The sequence below is a fragment of the Myotis myotis genome, unplaced genomic scaffold (genome assembly GCF_014108235.1).
Source record: "Myotis myotis isolate mMyoMyo1 unplaced genomic scaffold, mMyoMyo1.p scaffold_m19_p_5, whole genome shotgun sequence".
NCBI lineage: Eukaryota > Metazoa > Chordata > Mammalia > Chiroptera > Vespertilionidae > Myotis > Myotis myotis.
In genome coordinates, this window is record NW_023416357.1 from 109,261,585 (window position 1) to 109,283,119 (window position 21,535).

Sequence of the window (21,535 nt, forward strand, 5' to 3'; positions counted from 1 at the left end):
CTGAAAATTTGAAAATTTGCAAAGATATATATGCACTCTTTTTGTTCACTGCAACATTATTCACAGTGGCTAAACTATAGAGACAACCAAAGTGTCCTCTGATAGATGATTTGATAAAGAAGATGTGGTACATATATACATGAAAGGCTACTCAGCCATAAGAAAAGATGAAATACTGACATTTTTTACAACATTGATTGATCTTGAGAGTATGATGCTAAAGAGAAATATGTCATATAGAAAAAGTAAACAATCATAAGATTTCCCTCAGATGTGGAATATGCAACTAAAAGCAACAAATGAACAAACAGGATAAACAAACAAAAAACTCATAGACACAGACAACACCATAGTGGTTACCAGAGGAAAGGAGATGAGGAGGTATTAAAGAATACTGGGGGGAAGGATATCAAATATATGGTGATGAAAAGAGATTTGAGTTTTGGTGGCAAACACACAAAGCCATATATAATAATGTACCATGTAATTGTTTACTTGATACCTGTATAATGTTATTAACCAATGTTATGCCAATAAATTTAATAAAAAGCTTAGATGTTTATGTGGCTCGTCATCCAGGTGCATTCAATTCAGATGGAATAAATCTAATTTCAGATGTAAAACTCAAATCTGTAAGGTGATCAAAAACTTTGAAGAATTAAATGGGTATATAAATATGACTAAGATACACTTTTGATATATCTGGGCCCTAGATTTGTCTTCCATAATAAGGAGCTATTGTTTTAAATATTAAATATGATGTATAAAGTGGATATCACAGTACCATTGTGATATAGAGGAAATAATTAATGTGAGTTCAATAAACTCAAATACTAAGTAAATTAATGATGAAGCAATTCATTCTCAATTATCTTTATTTACATTTATACCCTCCAATTTTGGATTCCAATTACTATTAATTTTAGCCCTCAACAATTCACTGCTTGGTGTATCAGTATTACCTCCTATCAAAGTCAAGGGTTGTTTTATTTCACTTATATGTTGTTTTTTTCAGTCTGCACTACATTTTAACTGTCATTTGCTATATTTGTGGATTAGAGACTGACTTGGCAAATAAAGAACTAGGGTCAAAGGTCAGTATTTCTCTACTTCCTCTCCTCATCAACCAACCAATTACTCAATAAAATAAATTGGTTTGGAGGCACAACTGTATTCTAGGAACAAAGAAAACTGTCAGTAGGTTCAACATGGGAGAAATAAGCACAGTCTTTTGTAGGTTAATAAAAGTAGTTCCTGAGGCTGAACATATGCGGTGGAGAGCAATTAATAAGTACATACAGGGTAGCCTAAAAGTAGATTTATAGTTGTTTGTAGGAAAATAATACAAAATTAATAAATAATAATACAAGAATAAACTCTGTGTTTCACATACTCACAGCTGTAAACCTACTTTTGTCCCAACCTGCATATGGACTCTCCAGATTACAAAGGGTCTTACAAACTAATTAGGATAACTGAGACCTAATTAATAGAGCAGAAGAAGCCATTGAAGAAGTTTTGGGTAATAGACAAAATATAATTAAAATCATGTTAGAAGATTAAGACACTAATATCTTAAAAATGATCAAAGGGAGAGAGACCATATATTTGTTTCAGGAAGGCTGAAGAGCCACAGCACTGCAGAGTTCCCTTCACCATGATGGCAATGCGGTCACCCAGGATGTCAGCTTCATCCATGTGGTGCGTGGTCATTAAGATGGTGCGGTCCTGTTTATACTGCCGAAGGAGGTCCCAGGTGGCTCTTTGTGAGATGGGGTCCATGCTAATTGTGGGCTCATCAAGCATCACCACCTAGAGACCAGAAGAACAACTCCATGACCATTGATAATTGATGCCAAAGTACTTGTGGGATAATTTACTACTTGAGGGGAACACATTTAAACTAAGATACAAAATCTAGACTAATAATAATGGTAAAAACTAGAAAAAATAATCCCAAACCATATTATAACAGCTCACCCAATAATGCAAATTCTCTTTAATTATCATTGGCCACATCCCCTTAAGGTTAATCTCAACTCTCAGGTTTTTGTCAGCTGAGTTTCCTGGATCAGCTGGCAGGAACCCATTTTCAGTACATGTATGTGTGCATGCCCTTCCCACCCTGCTCCATCCTTTTTCTCTATTTCTTCTCTAATACCTCAGAGTCTACTATAAGTGCTATCATGACGGAGAGTTTGCGCTTCATTCCTGAAGTCAGTGACTTTGACATTGTATTACTCTTTTCTAGCAAGTTAAAAGTAGACAGCATATGGTCAGCTTCCATAGGGTACATCTCTTGACATTTTCTTTTTGACTAGAAAGAGAAGCCAGAATTTACATGATGCCAACTTTATCCTCAGAGAGTTCTTAGATCATAACACATCTACAAGGGTTAGCAAAAATAAGTTTACAGTTGTGAGTATGTGAAACACACAGTTATTCTTGTATTATTATTTGTTAATTATTGTATTTTATTTGTATTATAATGGTAAGACACATCAGCACTTGGATCAGGAAGAATACTAGAACCAGAACTTGAAATACAACTGAACTGGTGTTGAGTTTACCATTTTCCCCTTGTGTATTCCCTAGCCTGAACTCAAAGCAATCCAAAGCCTGGAAATGCAGTGAAGTGTAAATAGAATGAGATTAAGGAGAAACCCGCTAGTTCTTGTTTGAGGAGTGGAAAAGGGAAAACCCCTAATGTTCTGAGAGAGTGTAGAAGGCCCAATCCCATTTCCCCTCTGCTCTCTTGTGGCCCAGACCATGGGAAGTCTTCTGGGCGGGATGGTGGCAAGAATAGAAAATAATGGGAACCCTCAATGAGCTCAAGTGGTGAGGGAGGTGAACCTTCTCAGTTTAGTCAAGCCCTGGGTCCAAAAGGACAGGGCCAAATCTGCCTGCTTTGTACCACTCTCTCTGTCTTCCTGCCACGTGGATGTGGCATGATCATGAAAGTCAGTGATTTCTGGCTGGGGGACTGAAAGAGAAATTTTTGGGAACTGGAACATTCTGGGGAAGTTGTTGGTGAGCTCATGTGTTTACCCTGTCATTTGCACACATGGATATAATCCTAATTAGAATACCAAATTTTAAAAATTATGCTAATGAGTAAATCTCTACCGAGATGTGTAGTGACCAATGGGTAACACAGGCTGAGACTAAAATAGCACTATTAAGATTGAACTAATATGGGAACCACAGCCCACAGATATAAAAAAAGATGTAGTGTCACGATATATTATTGAAAACATTCAGGATAAAAACAAAAGTCAATTGGCACACAAAAATCTCATCTCATATAGAAAAGACAATCAACAGACATCAATGATAGGATGGCATGGATGTTGGAATCTATAATAGTAAAAGTGTAATATGCAAATCGACTGAACGGCTGAACAGCAGAATGACCAACCGGACAACCACACTATGACACCCACTGGCAACTGGCCAGCCAACATGGGTGCGATGCAATTGGTCAGGAGTCCGGCCATCACCCCACTGATCGCCCTGCAGAGGGAGGCCCAGGCCACTGGCCGGTGGGGCAATCGATCAGGGGGTGTGTGGCAGTGGATGCGGGCAGCACCAGGTCAAGGCGGATGCAGGCGGGGGACGGGGCTGCGAGGCAGCTGGGACCATGAGGGCCCTGGCAGCTGGGGCTGTCAAGACCTACCCTTGCATGAATTTCATGAATTGGGCTTCTAGTTAACATATAAAGTATTATCAACATATAGAAAATACGAAGAAATAAAATGAAATTTTAGAACTAAAAATTTTAAAAATATTTTTATTTATATTAGAGAGGGAGAGATAAAAACATCAATTACGAGAGAGAATCATTGATAGGTTGCCTCTTGTATGTGCCCCACTGGGGACCGAGCCCACAATCTGGGCATGTGCCCTGACTGGGGATCAAATGTGACCTCCCGGTTCATAGGTCTGATGCTCAATCACTGAGCCACACTGGCAGGGCTAGAACTAAAAATTTAATAACCCAAATAGGAGATGGCGGCGGTATAGGCAGACGCGTCCCGGGTCGTGTCCCTGAGCAAATGGAGTGAGCAGCTGAAACTAGTAGCATCCACCCCGAATTGGCGAAGTTCCTCAGCTGGCGAGACGGTTTGCAGCCGGGAAGGGCAGAGCTCCCCTGGAAAGCAGATCCAAGCAACAGCAACCTCCTGAGCACCACACCCTCTGCTGAGGAACAGCAGCTGTACGTGAAACCTTGCCCCACCAGCCAGAAGAGCCACCACAGCTGTGAACAGCACCCACCAGAGGAGCTGCTGCCAACTGAAGAGCAGCTACTACCGCAACCGCCCGAAGAGCAACCACAGACCAAGGAGTCACTGCCACCAAGGGAGCAGCCACTGAACGACTCAACGTCTAGATATGTCAGCGAGATCAAACATGGGTAGACAAAGAAACCCCCCCAAAAAAGAGAAGGAGGACTCTCCAGAAAAGCAGCTAAGTAATACAGAGGCATGCAACATGACAGAAAAAGAATTCAGAATAAGGGTCCTAGAGTGCATAAACCGGATGGAGGAAAAAATCGACAACCTCTCCAAGAAGCAAGAAGAAACAGATGAAAAAATCAACAACTTAAGTAAGACCCAAGAAGAAATGAAGAGTGATATAGCTGCAATGAAAAACTCCATTGAAAGTATCAACAGTAGACTAGGAGAAGCGGAGGACCGAATTAGTTATTTAGAAGACAAGGAAGCAAAACACACCCAAAACGTACTGCAATTGGAGAAAAAAATGAAAAGTCAGGAGGAGAGCCTAAGGGAGCTTTGGGACAACATGAAACGAAACAACATACGAATAATAGGGGTGCCAGAACAACAGAAGGATGAACAAGGATTAGAAAACCTATTAGAAGAAATAATATCAGAAAACTTCCCTGAGGTGGGCAAGAAAAAAGTCACACAAGCCCAGAGAGTCCCAAACAAGGTGAACCCAAAAAGACCCACACCAAGACACATCATAATTACCATGGCAAATGTTCAGGACAAAGAGAGAATCTTACAGGCTGCAAGAGAGAGACGGAAAGTTACATACAAGGGATCTCCCATTAGATTGTCAAATGATTTCTCAACAGAAACACATCAGGCCAGAAAAGAATGGACGGAAATTTACAAAGTGATGCAAAGCAAAGGACTAAATCCAAGAATACTCTATCCAGCAAGGCTATCATTCAAACTTGAAGGGGAAATAAGAAGCTTCACAGACAAAAAAAAGGCTAAGGGAGTTTATCACCACCAAGCCAGCAATGCAAGGAATGCTAAAGGGACTGGTATAAAAATAAGAAATAAAAAGCTCAGAAAGAAAACAGCCACACAAAAACAGAAATGCCTACAAACAAGTACCTTTCAATAATAACTTTAAACGTAAACGGACTAAATGCTCCAAACAAAAGACATCGAGTGGCTGAATGGATAAAAAAACATGACCCATACATCTGCTGTCTACAAGAAACCCACCTCATTAGAAGGGACTCACACAGACTGAAAGTGAAAGGATGGAAAAATATCTTTCAGGCAAATGGAAAGGAAAAGAAAGCTGGGGTAGCAATACTTATATCGGACAAAATAGACCTCAAAGTGAAGGCCATAACAAGAGATAAAGAAGGCCACTTCATAATACTAAAGGGATCAATACAACAAGAAGATATAACCCTGGTAAACATATATGCACCCAATGCAGGAGCACCCAAATTCATAAAAAAACTCCTGGAAGATATCAAAGGAGAGATCGACAACAATACAATCATTGTAGGGGACTTTAATACACCACTGACAGCACTGGATAAGTCTTCTAGACAAATAATCAGCAAAGATACAGCAATCCTAAATGACTCACTAGATCAGATGGACTTAATAGACATCTTCAGAACACTTCACCCGAAAGCCAGGGAATATACATTCTACTCAAATGCTCATAAGACATATTCAAAAATAGACCATATATTGGGGCACAAGCAAAGTATCCCCAAATTCAAGAAAATTGAAATCATAAAAAGCGTCTTCGCAGACCACGATGGCATAATATTAGTAATAAACTACAATAAAAACAACCCAAAATACTCAAACACCTGGAAGCTGAATAGCATGCTATTAAATATTGATTGGGTTACCAATGAAATCAAAGAAGAAATTCGAAACATCCTGGAAACTAATGACAATGAAAACACAACAATCCAAAACCTATGGGACACAATGAAAGCAGTCCTGAGAGGGAAGTTTATAGCTCTACAGGCCTATCTCAAAAAACAAGAAAAAATGGTAGTAAATCATCTAACTCTACAACTCAAAGAATTAGAAAGAGAGCAACAAGAAAACCCCAGAGTGAGCAGAAGGAAGGAGATAATAAAGATTAGAGCAGAAATAAATGACATAGAGACCAAAAACACAATACAGAAAATCAATGAAACCAAGAGCTGGTTCTTTGAAAGGATAAACAAGATTGACAAACCTCTAGCCAGACTCACCAAGAAGCAAAGAGAGAGGACCCAAATAAACAAAATCAGAAACGATAGAGGCGAAATAACAACAGACCACACAGAAATACAAATGATTGTTAAAAAATACTATGGACAGCTCTACTCCAACAAACTAGACAACCTGGAAGAAATGGACAAATTCCTAGAAAAATACAACATTCCAAAACTCAATCAGGAAGAATCTAAAAATCTCAACAGGCCAATAAGTATGGAAGAAATTGAAGCAGTCATCAAAAAGCTTCCAGCAAACAAAAGCCCAGGACCAGACGGCTTCACAGGGGAGTTTTACCAAACATTCAAGGAAGAACTGAAAGCTATCCTCCTCAGACTACTACAAAATATTCAAGAGGAAGGAACACTTCCAAGCTCATTCTATGAAGCCAGCATCACCCTAATACCAAAACCAGGTAAAGACAACACAATGAAAGAGAATTACAGGCCAATATCCCTCATGAACATAGATGCCAAAATCCTCAACAAAATCTTAGCAAATCGGATCCAGCAGTACATCAGAAAGATCAAACACCATGACCAAGTAGGATTTATCCCAGGGATGCAAGGATGGTACAATATCCGCAAATCAATAAACGTGATACATCACATAAACAAATTGAAAGAAAAAAACCACATGGTCATATCAATTGATGCAGAAAAAGCATTTGACAAAATTCAACACCCATTTTTGATAAAAGCTCTCAGCAAGGTGGGAGTAGAAGGATCATACCTCAACATAATAAAAGCCATATATGACATGCCCACAGCCAACATCATACTCAATGGACAAAAACTAACACCATTTCCCCTAAGAACAGGAACAAGACAGGGATGCCCCCTCTCACCACTCCTGTTCAACATAGTACTGGAAGTGTTAGCCATTGCAATTCGGCAAGAAGAAGAAATAAAAGGCATCCAAATTGGAAAAGAGGAAGTAAAACTGTCCTTATTTGCAGACGACATGATATTATACATACAAAACCCTAGAGACTCCATCAAAAAGCTACTGGACTTAATACATGAATTTGGCAATGTAGCAGGATACAAAATTAACCCCAAGAAATCCGAGGCATTTCTATACACCAATAGTGAACTTTCAGAAAGAGAGATTATAAAAACAATCCCGTTTACCATCGCACCAAAAAAATTAAGCTACCTAGGAATAAACTTAACTAAAGAGGTGAAAGACCTCTACTCAGAAAACTATAGGACGTTGAAAAAAGATATAGAGGAAGACATAAACAGATGGAAGAACATACCGTGTTCATGGATTGGTAGAATCAACATCATTAAAATGTCCATACTACCCAAAGCAATCTATAAATTCATCACACTTCCCATTAAAATACCAACGGCATACTTCAGAGATCTAGAACGAACTCTCCAGAAATTCATCTGGAATAAAAAAAGACCCCGAATAGCTGCAGCAATCCTGAAAAAGACCAAAGTAGGTGGGATCTCAATACCAGATATCAAGATGTATTACAAAGCCACTGTTCTCAAAACTGCCTGGTACTGGCACAAGAATAGGCATATAGATCAATGGAATAGAATAGAGAGCCCAGAAATCGTCCCGAACCAATATGCTCAATTAATATTTGACAAAGGAGGCAAGAACATACAATGGAGCCAAGATAGTCTCTTCAATAAATGGTGTTGGGAAAATTGGACAGATATATGCAAGAAAATGAAACTAGACCACCAACTTACACCATACACAAAAATAAACTCAAAATGGATAAAGGACTTAAATGTACGACAGGAAACCATAAAAATTCTAGAAGAATCCAAAGGCAAAAAAATCTCAGACATATGCCGAAGCAATTTTTTTCACTGATACAGCTCCTAGGGCACTTGAAACGAAAGAGAAAATGAACAAATGGGACTACATCAAAATAAAAAGCTTCTGCACAGCAAAAGAAACCATCAACAAAACAACGAGAAAACCCACTGTGTGGGAAAACATATTTGCCAATGTCATATCTGATAAGGGCCTAATCTCCAAAATTTATAGGGAACTCATACAACTTAACAAAAGGAAGATAAACAATCCAATCAAAAAATGGGCAAAGGACCTAAATAGACACCTTTCAAAAGAGGACATTCAGAAAGCCAAGAGACATATGAAAACATGCTCAAAGTCACTAATCATCCGAGAGATGCAAATCAAAACAACAATGAGGTACCATCTCACACCTGTCAGACTGGCTATCATCAACAAATCAACAAACGACAAGTGCTGGAGAGGATGTGGAGAAAAAGGAACACTTGTGCACTGCTTGTGGGAATGCAGACTGGTGCAGCCACTATGGAAGACAGTATGGAGTTTCCTTAAAAAACTGAAAATGGAACTCCCATTTGACCCTGTGATCCCACTTCTAGGAATATATCCCAAGAAACCAGAAACACCAATCAGAAAGGATATATGCACCCCTATGTTCATAGCAGCACAATGCACCATAGCTAAGATCTGGAAACAGCCTAAGTGCCCATCAGTAGATGAATGGATTAGAAAACTGTGGTACATCTACACGATGGAATACTATGCTGCTCTAAAAAGGAAGGATCTCTTACCATTTGCAACGTCATGGATGGAACTGGAGAGCATTATGCTAAGTGAAATAAGCCAGTCAATGAAGGAAAAATACCACATGACCTCACTCATTCATTGATAATAGAGACCATTATAAACTTTTGAACAATAATAGATACAGAGGCAGAGCTGCCTCAAACAGATTGTCAAACTGCAGCAGGAAGGCCGGGGAGGGTTGCGGGGCAGGAGGTAGGGGGGTAAGAGATCAACTAAAGGACTTGTATGCATGCATATAAGCATAACCAGTGGACCTAAGACATTGGGGGATAGGGGAGGCTAGGGGACTGTCTAGGGCGGGGGGATAAAATGGACACAAATGTAATACCCTTTGTAATACTTTAAGCAATAAAAAAAAATAAATAAAAATAAAAATAAAAATAAAAATTTAATAACCCAAATAAAAAGCTCATATGGCTTAATAGTAGAATAGAAGTGACAGAAAGAAGGGGGTCAGTGAATTTGAAGATAGATAAATAGAAATAATACATTCTGAACAATAGAAAGAAAAAATAATTATGAAAAATGAAAAAAGCCCAAGGGACTTTTGGGGAGAACTTCATGTCACAGAACTTCTAACATGAGAGAAGAAAGAGTATGTGGCTAAAATAATAACTGAAGAAATAATGACAGAAAACTTCTCAAATTTGGCAAAAGATACAAACCTATAGATTGAAAAAGCTGATTGAACCTGATCTAGATAAATCATAACCAAATTGCTGAAATGTACAGACAAAGAAAAACTCCTGTCAGAACTCAAAGAAAAAATGATTAATTATAGGGGAATAATTCAGATGAATTTTGATGTTTTATAAACATGGTGTCCAGAAAGCAGTAGGACAACATTTAAATCTTTTTATTGATTGATAAAGAGGGAGAGAGAGATCCACCCATTACACACTTACTGATTGCTTCCTGTATGTCCCCTGACTTGGACTTGAACCTGCAAACTTGGTGCATTTGGATGATCCTACAACCAGCTGAGCTATCCAGTCAGGGCAAGAACATTTTTTTTTAAGTCCTCACCCAAGGATATTTTCCCATTGATTTCTAGAGAGAATAAAAAGGAGAGAGGAGGGGGAGGGATTTCTAGAGGGGGAGAGACAGAGACAGAGAAGCATCAATGTGAGAGAGACACATCGATTAGTTGCGTCCCACATATGCCCCACCGGGACCTGGGAACCTGCAACCACGGTAAATGCTCTTGACTGGGAATTAAACCCACGGCCCTTTGGTCAACAGGCTAATGCCTAACCACTGAGAAAACTGGCCAGGGCAAGAACAACATTTTTTTTTAAGTGCTAAAGGAAAAGAACCACTGACTCAGATTTCTATGTCAAGTAAAAAATATCCTTGTGAATTAAGGATACTCTCAGGTGAAAGAAAACTAAGAGGCTCTTCAGCGAAGAGTATTGGTATAAATGGACTGATACAGAATGCTTTTCAGACAGAAGAGAAATGATGCAGAAAACTTGAAACATCATGAATAATAAAAGCACAGCAGAAATGGTAAATATAATAACTATTATTTTCTTATGGTTTTTAAAACACACTAGATCATTTTAAGCAAATAATATTTTCTGGTAATGTTTTCAGTACAGTGGGGCCTTGACTTACGAGTTTAATTCGTTCCGTGATGGAGCTCGTAACTTAAAGTGAACGAGTGAGACACGTGATGCTGGGCTGATGTTGTGGCGTTCACTGTGACGTTCGCTGTGCCAACTAGCGGTGGGGTATCTGAAGCTGGCTCATAACCCGAATTTTAGCTTGCAACTCAAAGCTTGTATCTCAAAAAACTCGTTAGTTGGAACACTCGTAAGTCAAGGCCCCACCGTATATGTATGTGTCATTTATGCCAACTATAGCCTAAGCAGGGGTGGGGAACGTCCTGCTCACAGGCCATATATGGCCTGCAAATCATTTCATCTGGCCCTGTGAGTTAATTAAATGTTTGACCAAATATAGCAGGCTAATTTTAAGTTGATAGTTTTTATGGCCTGCGAATGCTGTTATAAATATCCAAATGTCCCTTGGCAGAAATAGAGTTCTCACCCCTGGCCTAAAGGAAGGACCTATGGTGTGGTAAGATATCTACATTCAAATAAAGTTGAAAACTATTAATTACAAATAATTGAAAAGCTAAAGTCTGTATTTTGTAACCCCTATAATAACCAATAAAAATGTACACAAGATATAAAATAAAGTAAAATAAAAAATCACAATAAACAAAATGGAATACGAAAGAAGTCCAAGTAACCCAAAATAAGACTGCAAAGAGGAATCAGGGTAGTGGTGGTGGTGGGGAAGCAGTGAGAAAAACAGAAAACAAATAATAAAATGATACATTTACATCTAAACATATCAATAATTACATTAAAAATAAATAGTTTAAATACATCCATTAAAAGACAGAGACTATCAGATTGTATACAAAACATGACCCAACTATACAATGTCTACCAAAACTTGCTTAAAACTTAATTATATAGGTAGGTTTAAAGTGTTTGAAGAAATACCATGCAAACCCAAATCAAAAGAAAGCTGGAATGGTTATATTAATATCAGATAAAGTTGACTTTATAGCGAAGAAAATTACCAGAGACAAAAGAGGGATGTTACATGTTAATCGGAGGATCATTTCAGGAGATCCAAGATGGCAGCAGAGGAGGTGGGAGCTACACTCACTTCCTCCTGGGACCAAGCTGGAATTACAGTGTCTTAAACACTGGTCTGCCCAAGAGTCCCTCCATAGAGGTCCAGAAATAACATACCCAGTGGCCAGATTCAGACAACATCTGAGCAGGATTCAATAAGCTTCACAAGCAGCATATCCAAAGGGAGATCTCAGCAGGCAGCAAATCTGCTGAGGCAAATTCTGCTTTGTGTTGTCAGCACCTGCAAAGCAGCTCACATGCCATGGTCAGGGTTCAGCCACACAATCAGCCAGCCTGAGGGTTGATGTCATGCACAAATGAGCCAATAGCAATCAAAATTCAATTACATCAGGAGAGCCCACATAAAACACACAAGGAACGTTCCTAGAGCACCCAGCTCAGGTAGTCAAGTAGACTGCAACACTAGATACCTGTGGGAACCCTAATCAGAATATGCCAGATGTTCAAGGCCAATTGGAGTGTGGGGGCCCTGTCCAGAGTATGCTGGGTGTTCAAGGCCAGTCTGAGCAAGGTCACAGCGATTGTACGGTATGGACTGTGCAGGCATACCTTTCTATAACCCAAATATTGATGTCACTAATTGGCAAGAAGCCTCTTTGTCTGAGTTGGTATAAAGTTGCGTTGTTGACCAGCTGGTGCGCAGCTGCTTGGTATGGCTCCTGTGTTTGCTACTGTATTAGCAAGGGCTGCTTGATCGGGCTACTGTGTTTGCAATAGCTGCTATATTAGCAGCGGCTGCTTTGTGGGGCTCCTTGGAAGAACTGTTTTGTCTGATAGCTCCTTGGTAGCAATGGCTACATGGTCTACAATAGTGACTCTCCTATACGCCTATGACTCCTCATGTCTTCTCCATCCAATACCTGGCATCTACGGGGTACAGCCTCTAGCAGAGACGGCCCCATGAACCCCACAGTTGGCATAGTTGAGCAGGATTAGGGAGAAAGGTGCAGTGAGCAGGGTTCAGGACCCATGCACCCGACATTTGGCGTTATGAACAGGATCCAGGGGTAAATGCCCCATTCACCCTGCTGGAGGTCATGTTTCCTCAGACTGGGCTGGGGTTCTGGTAGTGGTGGTTCTGATGAATTGGCAACAGGACGAGGTGATACTAGTGGCAGAGGAGAAGACACTGCGGTCCCTGCCGGACCAGATCCCTCAAGAGCAGCAGGGAGCAGAGCAGCTTGAGAGAGACTGAGCTTCTGTGATCTGGGTGGAGGCAAAGGTGAGCCCAGCTTCACTGGGGCAGCTGTTACCTGGGGCGGCCACAGCAGGAGTCTTAGCAGGTGAAAGATGGCAGAGGAGGAGGGCTGGGAGCCAGAGCCTCCGCCACAGGTAATGAGCATTTTAGCAATGCACATGGAGATTTTGATTCTCACTGGCGACTTGGAAGTCAAGCAATAGAGAAGGGAGGATAGATGAAAGGCCTAGTGGTGTGCTGCTGTCCTCCCGAGGCAGGTGCCAGTGGAGCCAGCAATCCAAGAGAGTCTGGAGGGAAGGCACACCCCTAGGCCTGAGCGCCTCCAGGACTTTTAGACTCTTCCAGAGAGAAGGAGTTTGATCTCCTAGGCCAAGGAATGGGCAGAGGTACCCAGTTGGGAGAATGGGCCCAGAGGACAATTTAGATACTGGTGCAGAATGCAGTTTGCTCTGTAGTGGCCTGGATAGATATGCGGGCCTAGTTGCTAATGTAGATGGTACAGAGGCAGAGCTTCCATGTGCTACAAGCAACTCTCTCCCATACCAGAGTGCATCTTAGGGAGATTGGACAGATAGTGTTGCGGCTAGGGAAGGCAAAGATCATCCAGCCCACACACAGCTCCTACAATTCTCCAGTATGGCCAGTCAAAAAGCCTGACAGCACCTGGCAACTGGCCGTGGCTTGCAGAGAACTGAGTAGAATGATTCCTCTGCTATACTTCACAGTGCCGGATGTAGCAGATTGCATAGATCACCCTGTACTTGGCTGGTGCCTTCTCCTCCATGGACAGGGCTCCAGAGAGTCAAGGACAGGTTGCTTTTGCATGAAAGGGTTGACAGTGGACTTTGATCGCCCTCCCTCAGGGATGTTTACATTGCCCTACCATTTATCATGGCTTGATGGCATTTGGCTGCCTGGGTTGGCCATGGTGCCAATATTCCATTGTGTTAATAATGTTACACTAATTTCTGACTCTCTTGCAGAATTTGAACACAGCTGCCAGAAGTTGTTACAGACTTCTGTTGGTCTTTTGGGGTATTGGCATGTGTCCAGTCTCCACTTGGCACTGTTGTTATGGCCCTGTGTCAGTTGTCCTAGAAGTGGGCAATGTAGGGTTGAGCCCCAGAAGTAGAGGATACCTAGCTATCAAGAGGGCAGTCACCCAGGCGGGCGGAGAAGGCTACCCATCAGGTTTTGGTCACAGTTATGGAAGAAAATTGGGAGCCAATACTCTCCTGTTGAGAGACAGTTGGCAGCTATATGTACTGCCTTTCAGTCCTGTGTGACCACATTCATGTTGGGAGTGGCACAAACCCCAACTTTTATAAAATGGGGGGCCTATTTGGAACAGAGGGCAGCAGTCAGTACCAGGCCTCTGTCATAGGAACTGCAAACCCTGTTGTGTCCTGTGATATATGAGATCCTGTAAAGGGATAAAGCTCCTATGGAGGAACTACTCCCTAGTCCATTCTGAGAGAGTTTGCCGTCTCTTCTGGAGACCATGTGGTACATAGACAGGTCTAATGGGGAAGAGCTCTACTACATAGATAGCTGTGATTGTGTGCACACATGCGAACTATGTAGTTCAATTCAGATTCTAGGCAAAGTAGCCCTTTGGCCGTTAACGAACTGCTGGGCTGTCTTTGTAGTTACCACAATGGCACAAGCAATAGTGGCTAGTAGGTCATCACCCCATGTGGGGACAGGAAATGTGAGCACCTTAGGGGTGGGCCCACCTAGTCTAAAAAATTAGGCTTGACAAGTATATACAGAGGTATCCTCAGACACTGCATGGACTGCATAAAAGCAACAGATGAACTGTTGTGACCCAAGGCCTTCCCCATTGGCAGAGGGGGAACAAGGAGTATGGACCTGGCCATGTTCTGTTATAGGAGAAGGACCCTGGGTAGCCTTACTATCCCTTTGGGAAGCAGGTACAACTATGTTATACTTGCACTCCTTGATCCACCCTGGCAATATAACCAGTGTCCTACAAGAGTTAGATAGGGAAGTACAGGCCATACAAGCCCTTTCTCATGACCTGCTCCGAGAGTAGTGGGATGGACTGTCAGGAGCATGGTGCTGGGCATTTATACATTTTACTACTGGGGCCAGAGTTCTGGTCATAACATGTTATAATTTGTATTGCTGTTGTAGACTCTGTGCTCAAGGTGCTAGCTTATGGGCCAGGGTACCCCTTAGAAGACCATCCAGTTAAGGGATGGAATGTGGAAGCCCTAATTAGAATACACCAGATATTCAAAGCCAATTTCAGTGTGGGGGCCCTGTCCAGAATATGCCAGATGTTCAAGGCCAATCTGAGCAAGGACACAATGATTGTACGGTATGGACTGTGCAGGTGTACCTTTCTATAACACAAATATTGATGTCACTAATTGGCAAGAAGCCTCTTTTGTCTGAGTTGGTATAAAGATATGCTGTTAACCAGCTAGTGCGTGGCTGCTTGGTATGGCTCCTGTGTTTGCTACTATATTAGCAAGGGCTGCTTAGTTAGGCTACTGTGTTTGCAATAGCTGCTATATTAGCAGCAACTGCTTTGTGGGGCTCCTTTGAAGAACTGTTTTATCTGATAGCTCTTTGGTAATAATGGCTACATGGTCTACAATAAAGATTCTCCTATAAGCCCAAGACTATTCATATCGTCTTCATCCACTGCCTGGTGTCCACATAGTTCCAGTTCCTAGCAGAGAAGGACCTGTGCTCCCACAATGTCCCATGACATCTACTACATAAAGCCACCCTACAAATACTGGGAGTCATAGCATATCAGTCCAATACAGAGCAACAAACACAAAGAGGCAGCCAAAATAGGAAACAAAGAAAAATATCTCAAATAAAATAATAAGACAAATCTCCAGAAAAACAGCTAAATGAAATGAATGCAAGCAATTTATCAGGTATAGAGTTCAAACTAATAGTTATAAGAATGCTCAACAGCATAAAAAACCACACATACCACATAGAACCATAAAAGCAGTCCGAAACAAAGAATACAATATTTGAAATAAAGAATACACTTAAAGAAATAAACAGTACATTGGATGAACCACAGGATCACATCAGCAATCTGGAAGGTAAGGCGTGAAAAACATCCAATCAGAACAGAAGAAGAAAAAGAAAAAGAAAGAATATAACTTTAAAAATGAGAATAGTTTAAGGGACCTTTGGAACAACATGAAAAGAAAGAAAATCCGCATCATAGGGGTAACAGAAGGAGAAGAGAGAGAGAGAGAGAGAGAGAGAGAGAGAGAGAGAGAAATCAAGAAACAATTTGAACAAATGGCTAACCTGATGAATGAAGAAGACATACCAGTTAAGGCAGTCCACAAAGCCCAAAACTAGATAAATCCAAAAAGGTCCACACCAAGACACATCATAATAGAAATGTCAACAGTTATGGAGAAAAAGAAAATCTTAAAAGCCATAAAAGAAAGATAGTCAGCTACTTAAAAGGGCTCCCATAAGACAGTCAACTGATTTCTCAAAGAAACACTTCAAGTAATGCAAAGCAAGGATTTAAAAACCAAGACTACTCAGTAGAAAAGATATCATTCAAAACTAAAGGTGAAATAAAAATCTCCCCTGACAAGAAAAGGCTAAAGGAGATTACCACCACCAAACCAGCATTGCAAGAAATGTTAAAGGGATTGCTGTAAGAAGAAGAAAAAATATATAGAGAGAAACATAGGCATAAAGAGTAAAAATGGCAGCAGAGTAAGTGGCAGTTCACAGACATGCTCCCTGAACCAAACTGGAATTACAACTAAAGTAAAAAAGCAAAAACAAAAAACCCCACCCTGAATAATCAACAGAAGACTCGTTGGAGAGAACCCTGATAACCAAAGATGGAAAGTGGAGACAACATAAAAACTGGTAGGAAGTGTGGAGGTGCAAAAGGGCTCCCACAGAGAGCAGCTGAAATTCCAGAAGGATATCTCAGCTGTGAGGGGTTGCCACTGAGAACTCTGGGATCTAATCCTCAAGTTGGGCCCTCCAGCAGGAAATACCAGAACAGAGAAAGGTGCCCCCATCACATCTGGCTGTGAAAAGCAGAGGGTTGCTGTCTGCCAGGCAGAGACAGCTGGAAATGCAGGCACCGTTCTAAAGGACCAACACACAATAATCCCATCTAATAATAGACAAACATGGTAATTGACTATACCTTTGCTATGCCTCCCATTGGCTAATCAGCACGATATGTAAATTAACCCAACCAAGATGGCGGCCGGCAACCAAGATGAAGCAAGCAGGAGGCTTGCTTGCTCCAGTGATGAAGGAAGCCAAGGTTCCCCGCCTGCCGCGGCCCGGTTCTGAGCTCCGAAAGCAACAAAGTTTCAATTATAGAAGCTAAACAAACTCCAAATACCTGCTTTCAGCAGGCTGTGGCCTCAGAACTGGAGTGAGGAGGAGCCTCTCGGCTCTCAGCTCCAGTGACGGCAATAAAGTTTCAATTATAGAAGGCAAATAAATCCCAGAATAAAAAAAAAAGAAAAAAAGGAGAGGCTGGGAGCTTCAGTTGCCAGCCAGCCTGAAAACGGCCAGGCACCCCAGTGGGGACCCCCACCCTAAAGGGGGTGTGACCAGCTGTACACAGCCATCAGCCTCTCACCCAGGCTGGCCAGGCACCCAAGCGGGACTCCCACCCTGATCCGGGACACCCTTCAGGGCAAACCAGCTGCCCCCACCCGTGCACCAGGCTTCTATCCTATATAGTAAAAGGGTAATATGCAATCTGGCCCTAACAACAGAAAGACTGGGAATGACTGGTCACTATGACACACACTGACCAACAGACGCTCAATTATGCAGGAGCTGTCCTCTGGTGGTGAGTGCACTCCCACATGGGGGAGCTCTGCTCAGCCACAAGACAGGCTGATGGCTGCCAGTACAGTGGTGGTGGTGGGAGCCTCTCCTGCCTCCTCAGCAGCACTAAGGATGTTCGACTGCAGCTTAGGTCTGCTCCCCGCTGGCAAGTGGACATCCCCCAAGGGCTGCCGGACTTCCAGAGGGATGTCTGATTGCCAGCTTAGGCCCAATCCCCCGGGGAGCAGGCCTAAGCCAGCAGGTGGTCATCCCCCGAGAGGTCCCAGACTGCGAGAGGGCACAGGCTGGGCTGAGGCACCCCCCCCCCCCCAGTGCACAAATTTTTGTGCACCGGGCCTCTAGTATCTATATAATAGGGTGCCAGAAGGAGAGGAAGCTGAGCAAGGAATAGAAAACCTTTTTGAAGAAATATTGACAGGAAACTTCCCTGACTTGGGGAAGAAAAAAGTCACACAAGTCCAAGAAGCACAGAGAGTGCCTCTCAAGATAAATCCAAAAAGACCTATAACATGACACATCATAATTAAATTGGCAAACATAAAAGACACAGAAATAATATTGAAGGCTGCAAATCAGACAGAAAGTCTAAGGGATCTGCCATTAGATGATCAACTGATTTCTCAACAGAAATACATCAGGCCAGAAGGGAATAGCAAGAAGTATACAAAGTGATAAAAATCAAGGGAATGAATCTAAGAATACTCTATCCAGCAAGGCTATCATTAAAAATTGAAGGTGAAATCAGGAGCTTTGCAAACAAAAAAAGGCTAAGGTAGTTTACCACCAAGCCAGCAATGCAAGAAATGCTAAAGAGACTGGTGTAAAAAAGAATAAATAGAAAGAGAGGTAGGAATACAGGCATAAAGAATAAAATAACAACAAATGAGAACTTATCATTAACCTTAAATGTAAATGGATTAAATGCTCCAATCAAAAGATATAGGACAGCCGAATGGATAAGAAAACAGGATCCTTATACTGTATATACTGTCTACAAGAGACCCAACTCAGAACAAAGGACTCATACAGACTGAAAGTGAAGGGATAGAAAAAAATTATTCTGGCAAATGGAAATGAAAGAAAAAAAGCTGGGGTAGCAAAACTTATATCTGACAAAATAGACCTCAAAGTGAAGTCCATAACAAGAGATAATGAAGCTACTTCATAATACTAAAGGGTTCGATACATCAAGAGGATGTAACTCTAGTACAATATACTAGTATGCACCCAATACAGGAGCACCCAAATACAAAAACAAAAACAAAACAAAACAAAACAAAAAACTTCTGGAAGATATCAGGGGAAAGAGATCAACAGCAATACAATCATAGTTAGGGACTTTAATACCCCATTGACATCATTGGATAAATCTTCTAGACAAAATATCAACAAGGAAACAGCAATCCTAAATGACTCACTAGATCAGATGGACTTAATTTACATCTTCAAAACATTTCACCCCAAAGCTACAGAATATAAATTTTTCTCAAGTGCACATGAGACATTTTCAAAGATAGACCACATATTGGGACACAGGTTAAGCCTTTACAAATTCAAGAAGATTGAAATGATATCAAGCATTGTTTCAGATTACAATGGCATAAAGTTAGAAATCAACTACAATAAAAAATTAGAGGCCAACATTCATGATAAACATAAATACTAAAATCTTCAACAATACATTAGTAAATGAGATCCACAAATACATTTAAAGAAGCATACACAATGACTAAGTGGAATTTTGCCAGGGATGCAGGGCTGGTACAATACTCACAAATCAATAAATGTGATCCATCACATAAATAAACTGAAGGATAAAAATAACATGATCATAACCATAGATGCAGAAAAAGCATTCAACAAACATTGAGCAACATTTATGATAAAAATGCTCAGCAAAGTAGAAATAAAGACATCATATCTAACATTAATAAAGGCCATATATGAAAACCTGCAGCCAACATCATACTCAATGGGCAAAAACTAAAACCATTTCCCCTAAGAACAGGAACAGGACAGGGATGCCCACTCACACCACTCCTGTTTGACATAGTATTGGAAGTGCTAGCCATAGTGATTAGACAAGAAGAAAAAATAAAGGCACTCAAATTGGAAAAGCAGTAAAACTGACATTATTTGTGGATGACATGATACTGTACATAGAAAACCCTAAAGATTCCATTAAAAAACTACTATATTTAATAAAAGAATTTGGCAATATAGCAGGATACAAAATTAAAACCCAGAAATCTATGACTATTTTATACTCCAATAATGAACTCACAGAAAGAGAAACAAACAAATTCCATTTAGCATTGCACCAAAAAAATTAAGATACCTAGGAATAAACTTACCAAAGGAGGTAAAACACCTGTATTCAGAAAACTGAAAAAAGTTATAGAGGAAGACATAAACAAATGGAAGAATATACTGAGGTCATGGATTGAAAGAATCAACATCATTAAAATGTCCATACTAACCAAAGCAATCTATAGATTTAATGCAATCCACATTAAAATACCAATAGCATACTTCAAAGACCTGGAACAAACTCTCCAAAAATTCTTCTATAATAATAAAGTCATAATATGCAAATCGACCAAATAGCCAAACAGCAGAACGACTGTCCAGATGCCCTTCCGGATGACCTTCCAGGCGACCTTCTGGATGGAGCCTGGGCTGCAAGGCTCGAGGCAGCTGGGGATGCAAAGGCCTACTCTTGAAAAAACAAGTTTTGTGCATTGGGCCTCTAGTATGAAATAAAAAAAGACCCCGAATAGCTGCAGCAATCCTAAGAAAGAAGAACAAAGTTGGAGGGGTCATAATAATCAGATATCAAGCTATATTACAAAGCCACTGTTCGCAAAACTGCCTGGTACTGGCACAAGAACAGACATACAGACCAGTGGAACAGAACAGAGAACCCAGAAATAGACCCAAGCCATTATGCTCAATTAATATTTCACGAGGGAGGTAAGAGCATACAATGGAGTCCAAGCAGTCTTTTCAATAAATGGTGTTGGGAAAATTGGACAGATATGTGCAAAAAAATGAAACTAGACCACCAACTTACATCATACACAAAAATAAACTCAAAATGGATAAGGACTTAAATATAAGATTGGAAACCATAATAATCTTGGAACAATCCATAGGCCGCAAAATATCAGACATGTCATAGCAATATCTTTACAGACACAGCTCCCAGGGCAATGGAAACGAAGGAGAAAATAAACAATGAGACATCAAAATAAAATGCTTCTGCAAAGCAAAAGAAACCATCAACAAAACAACAAGAAAGCCCACTGCATGGGAGAACATATTTGTCAGTTATCTCCGATAAGGGCCTAATCTCCAAAATTTATAGGGAACTCATATATCTTAACAAAAGGGAGATAAACAATTCAATAAAAAAAAGGGCAAAGGACTTAAATCAACACTTTTCCAAAGAGGACATACAGAAAGCTAAGAGACATATGAAAACATGCTCAAAGTCACTAATCATCTGAGAGGTGCAAATCAAAATGACAATGAGGTACCATCTCACACCTGTCAGAATGGCTATCATCAACAAATCAACAAACGACAAGTGCTGATGAGGATTTGTAGAAAAAGGAACCCTTGTGCACTGCTGGTGGGAATGCAGACTGGTGAAACCACTGTGGAGAACAGTATGGAGTTTCCTCAAAAAATTAAAAATGAAATTTCCATTTTCCCAGTGGTCCCACTTC

At 40.8% G+C, this 21,535-nt stretch overlaps 1 protein-coding gene across 1 annotated transcript in view; it reads right to left on the reverse strand.

Moving 5' to 3' along the window:
• The window catches only part of LOC118656595 (ATP-binding cassette sub-family A member 3-like), a 343,556-nt gene that overhangs the window by 122,560 nt on the left and 199,461 nt on the right, over window positions 1-21,535 (reverse strand). Inside the window, exons 13-15 of the mRNA XM_036310023.1 lie at window positions 7,324-7,334; window positions 2,162-2,317; window positions 1,602-1,812 (exon numbers count right to left, since the gene is read on the reverse strand). Coding sequence (XP_036165916.1) covers window positions 1,602-1,812; window positions 2,162-2,317; window positions 7,324-7,334 — 378 coding nt within the window. The remainder of the gene's footprint in view (window positions 1-1,601; window positions 1,813-2,161; window positions 2,318-7,323; window positions 7,335-21,535) is intronic.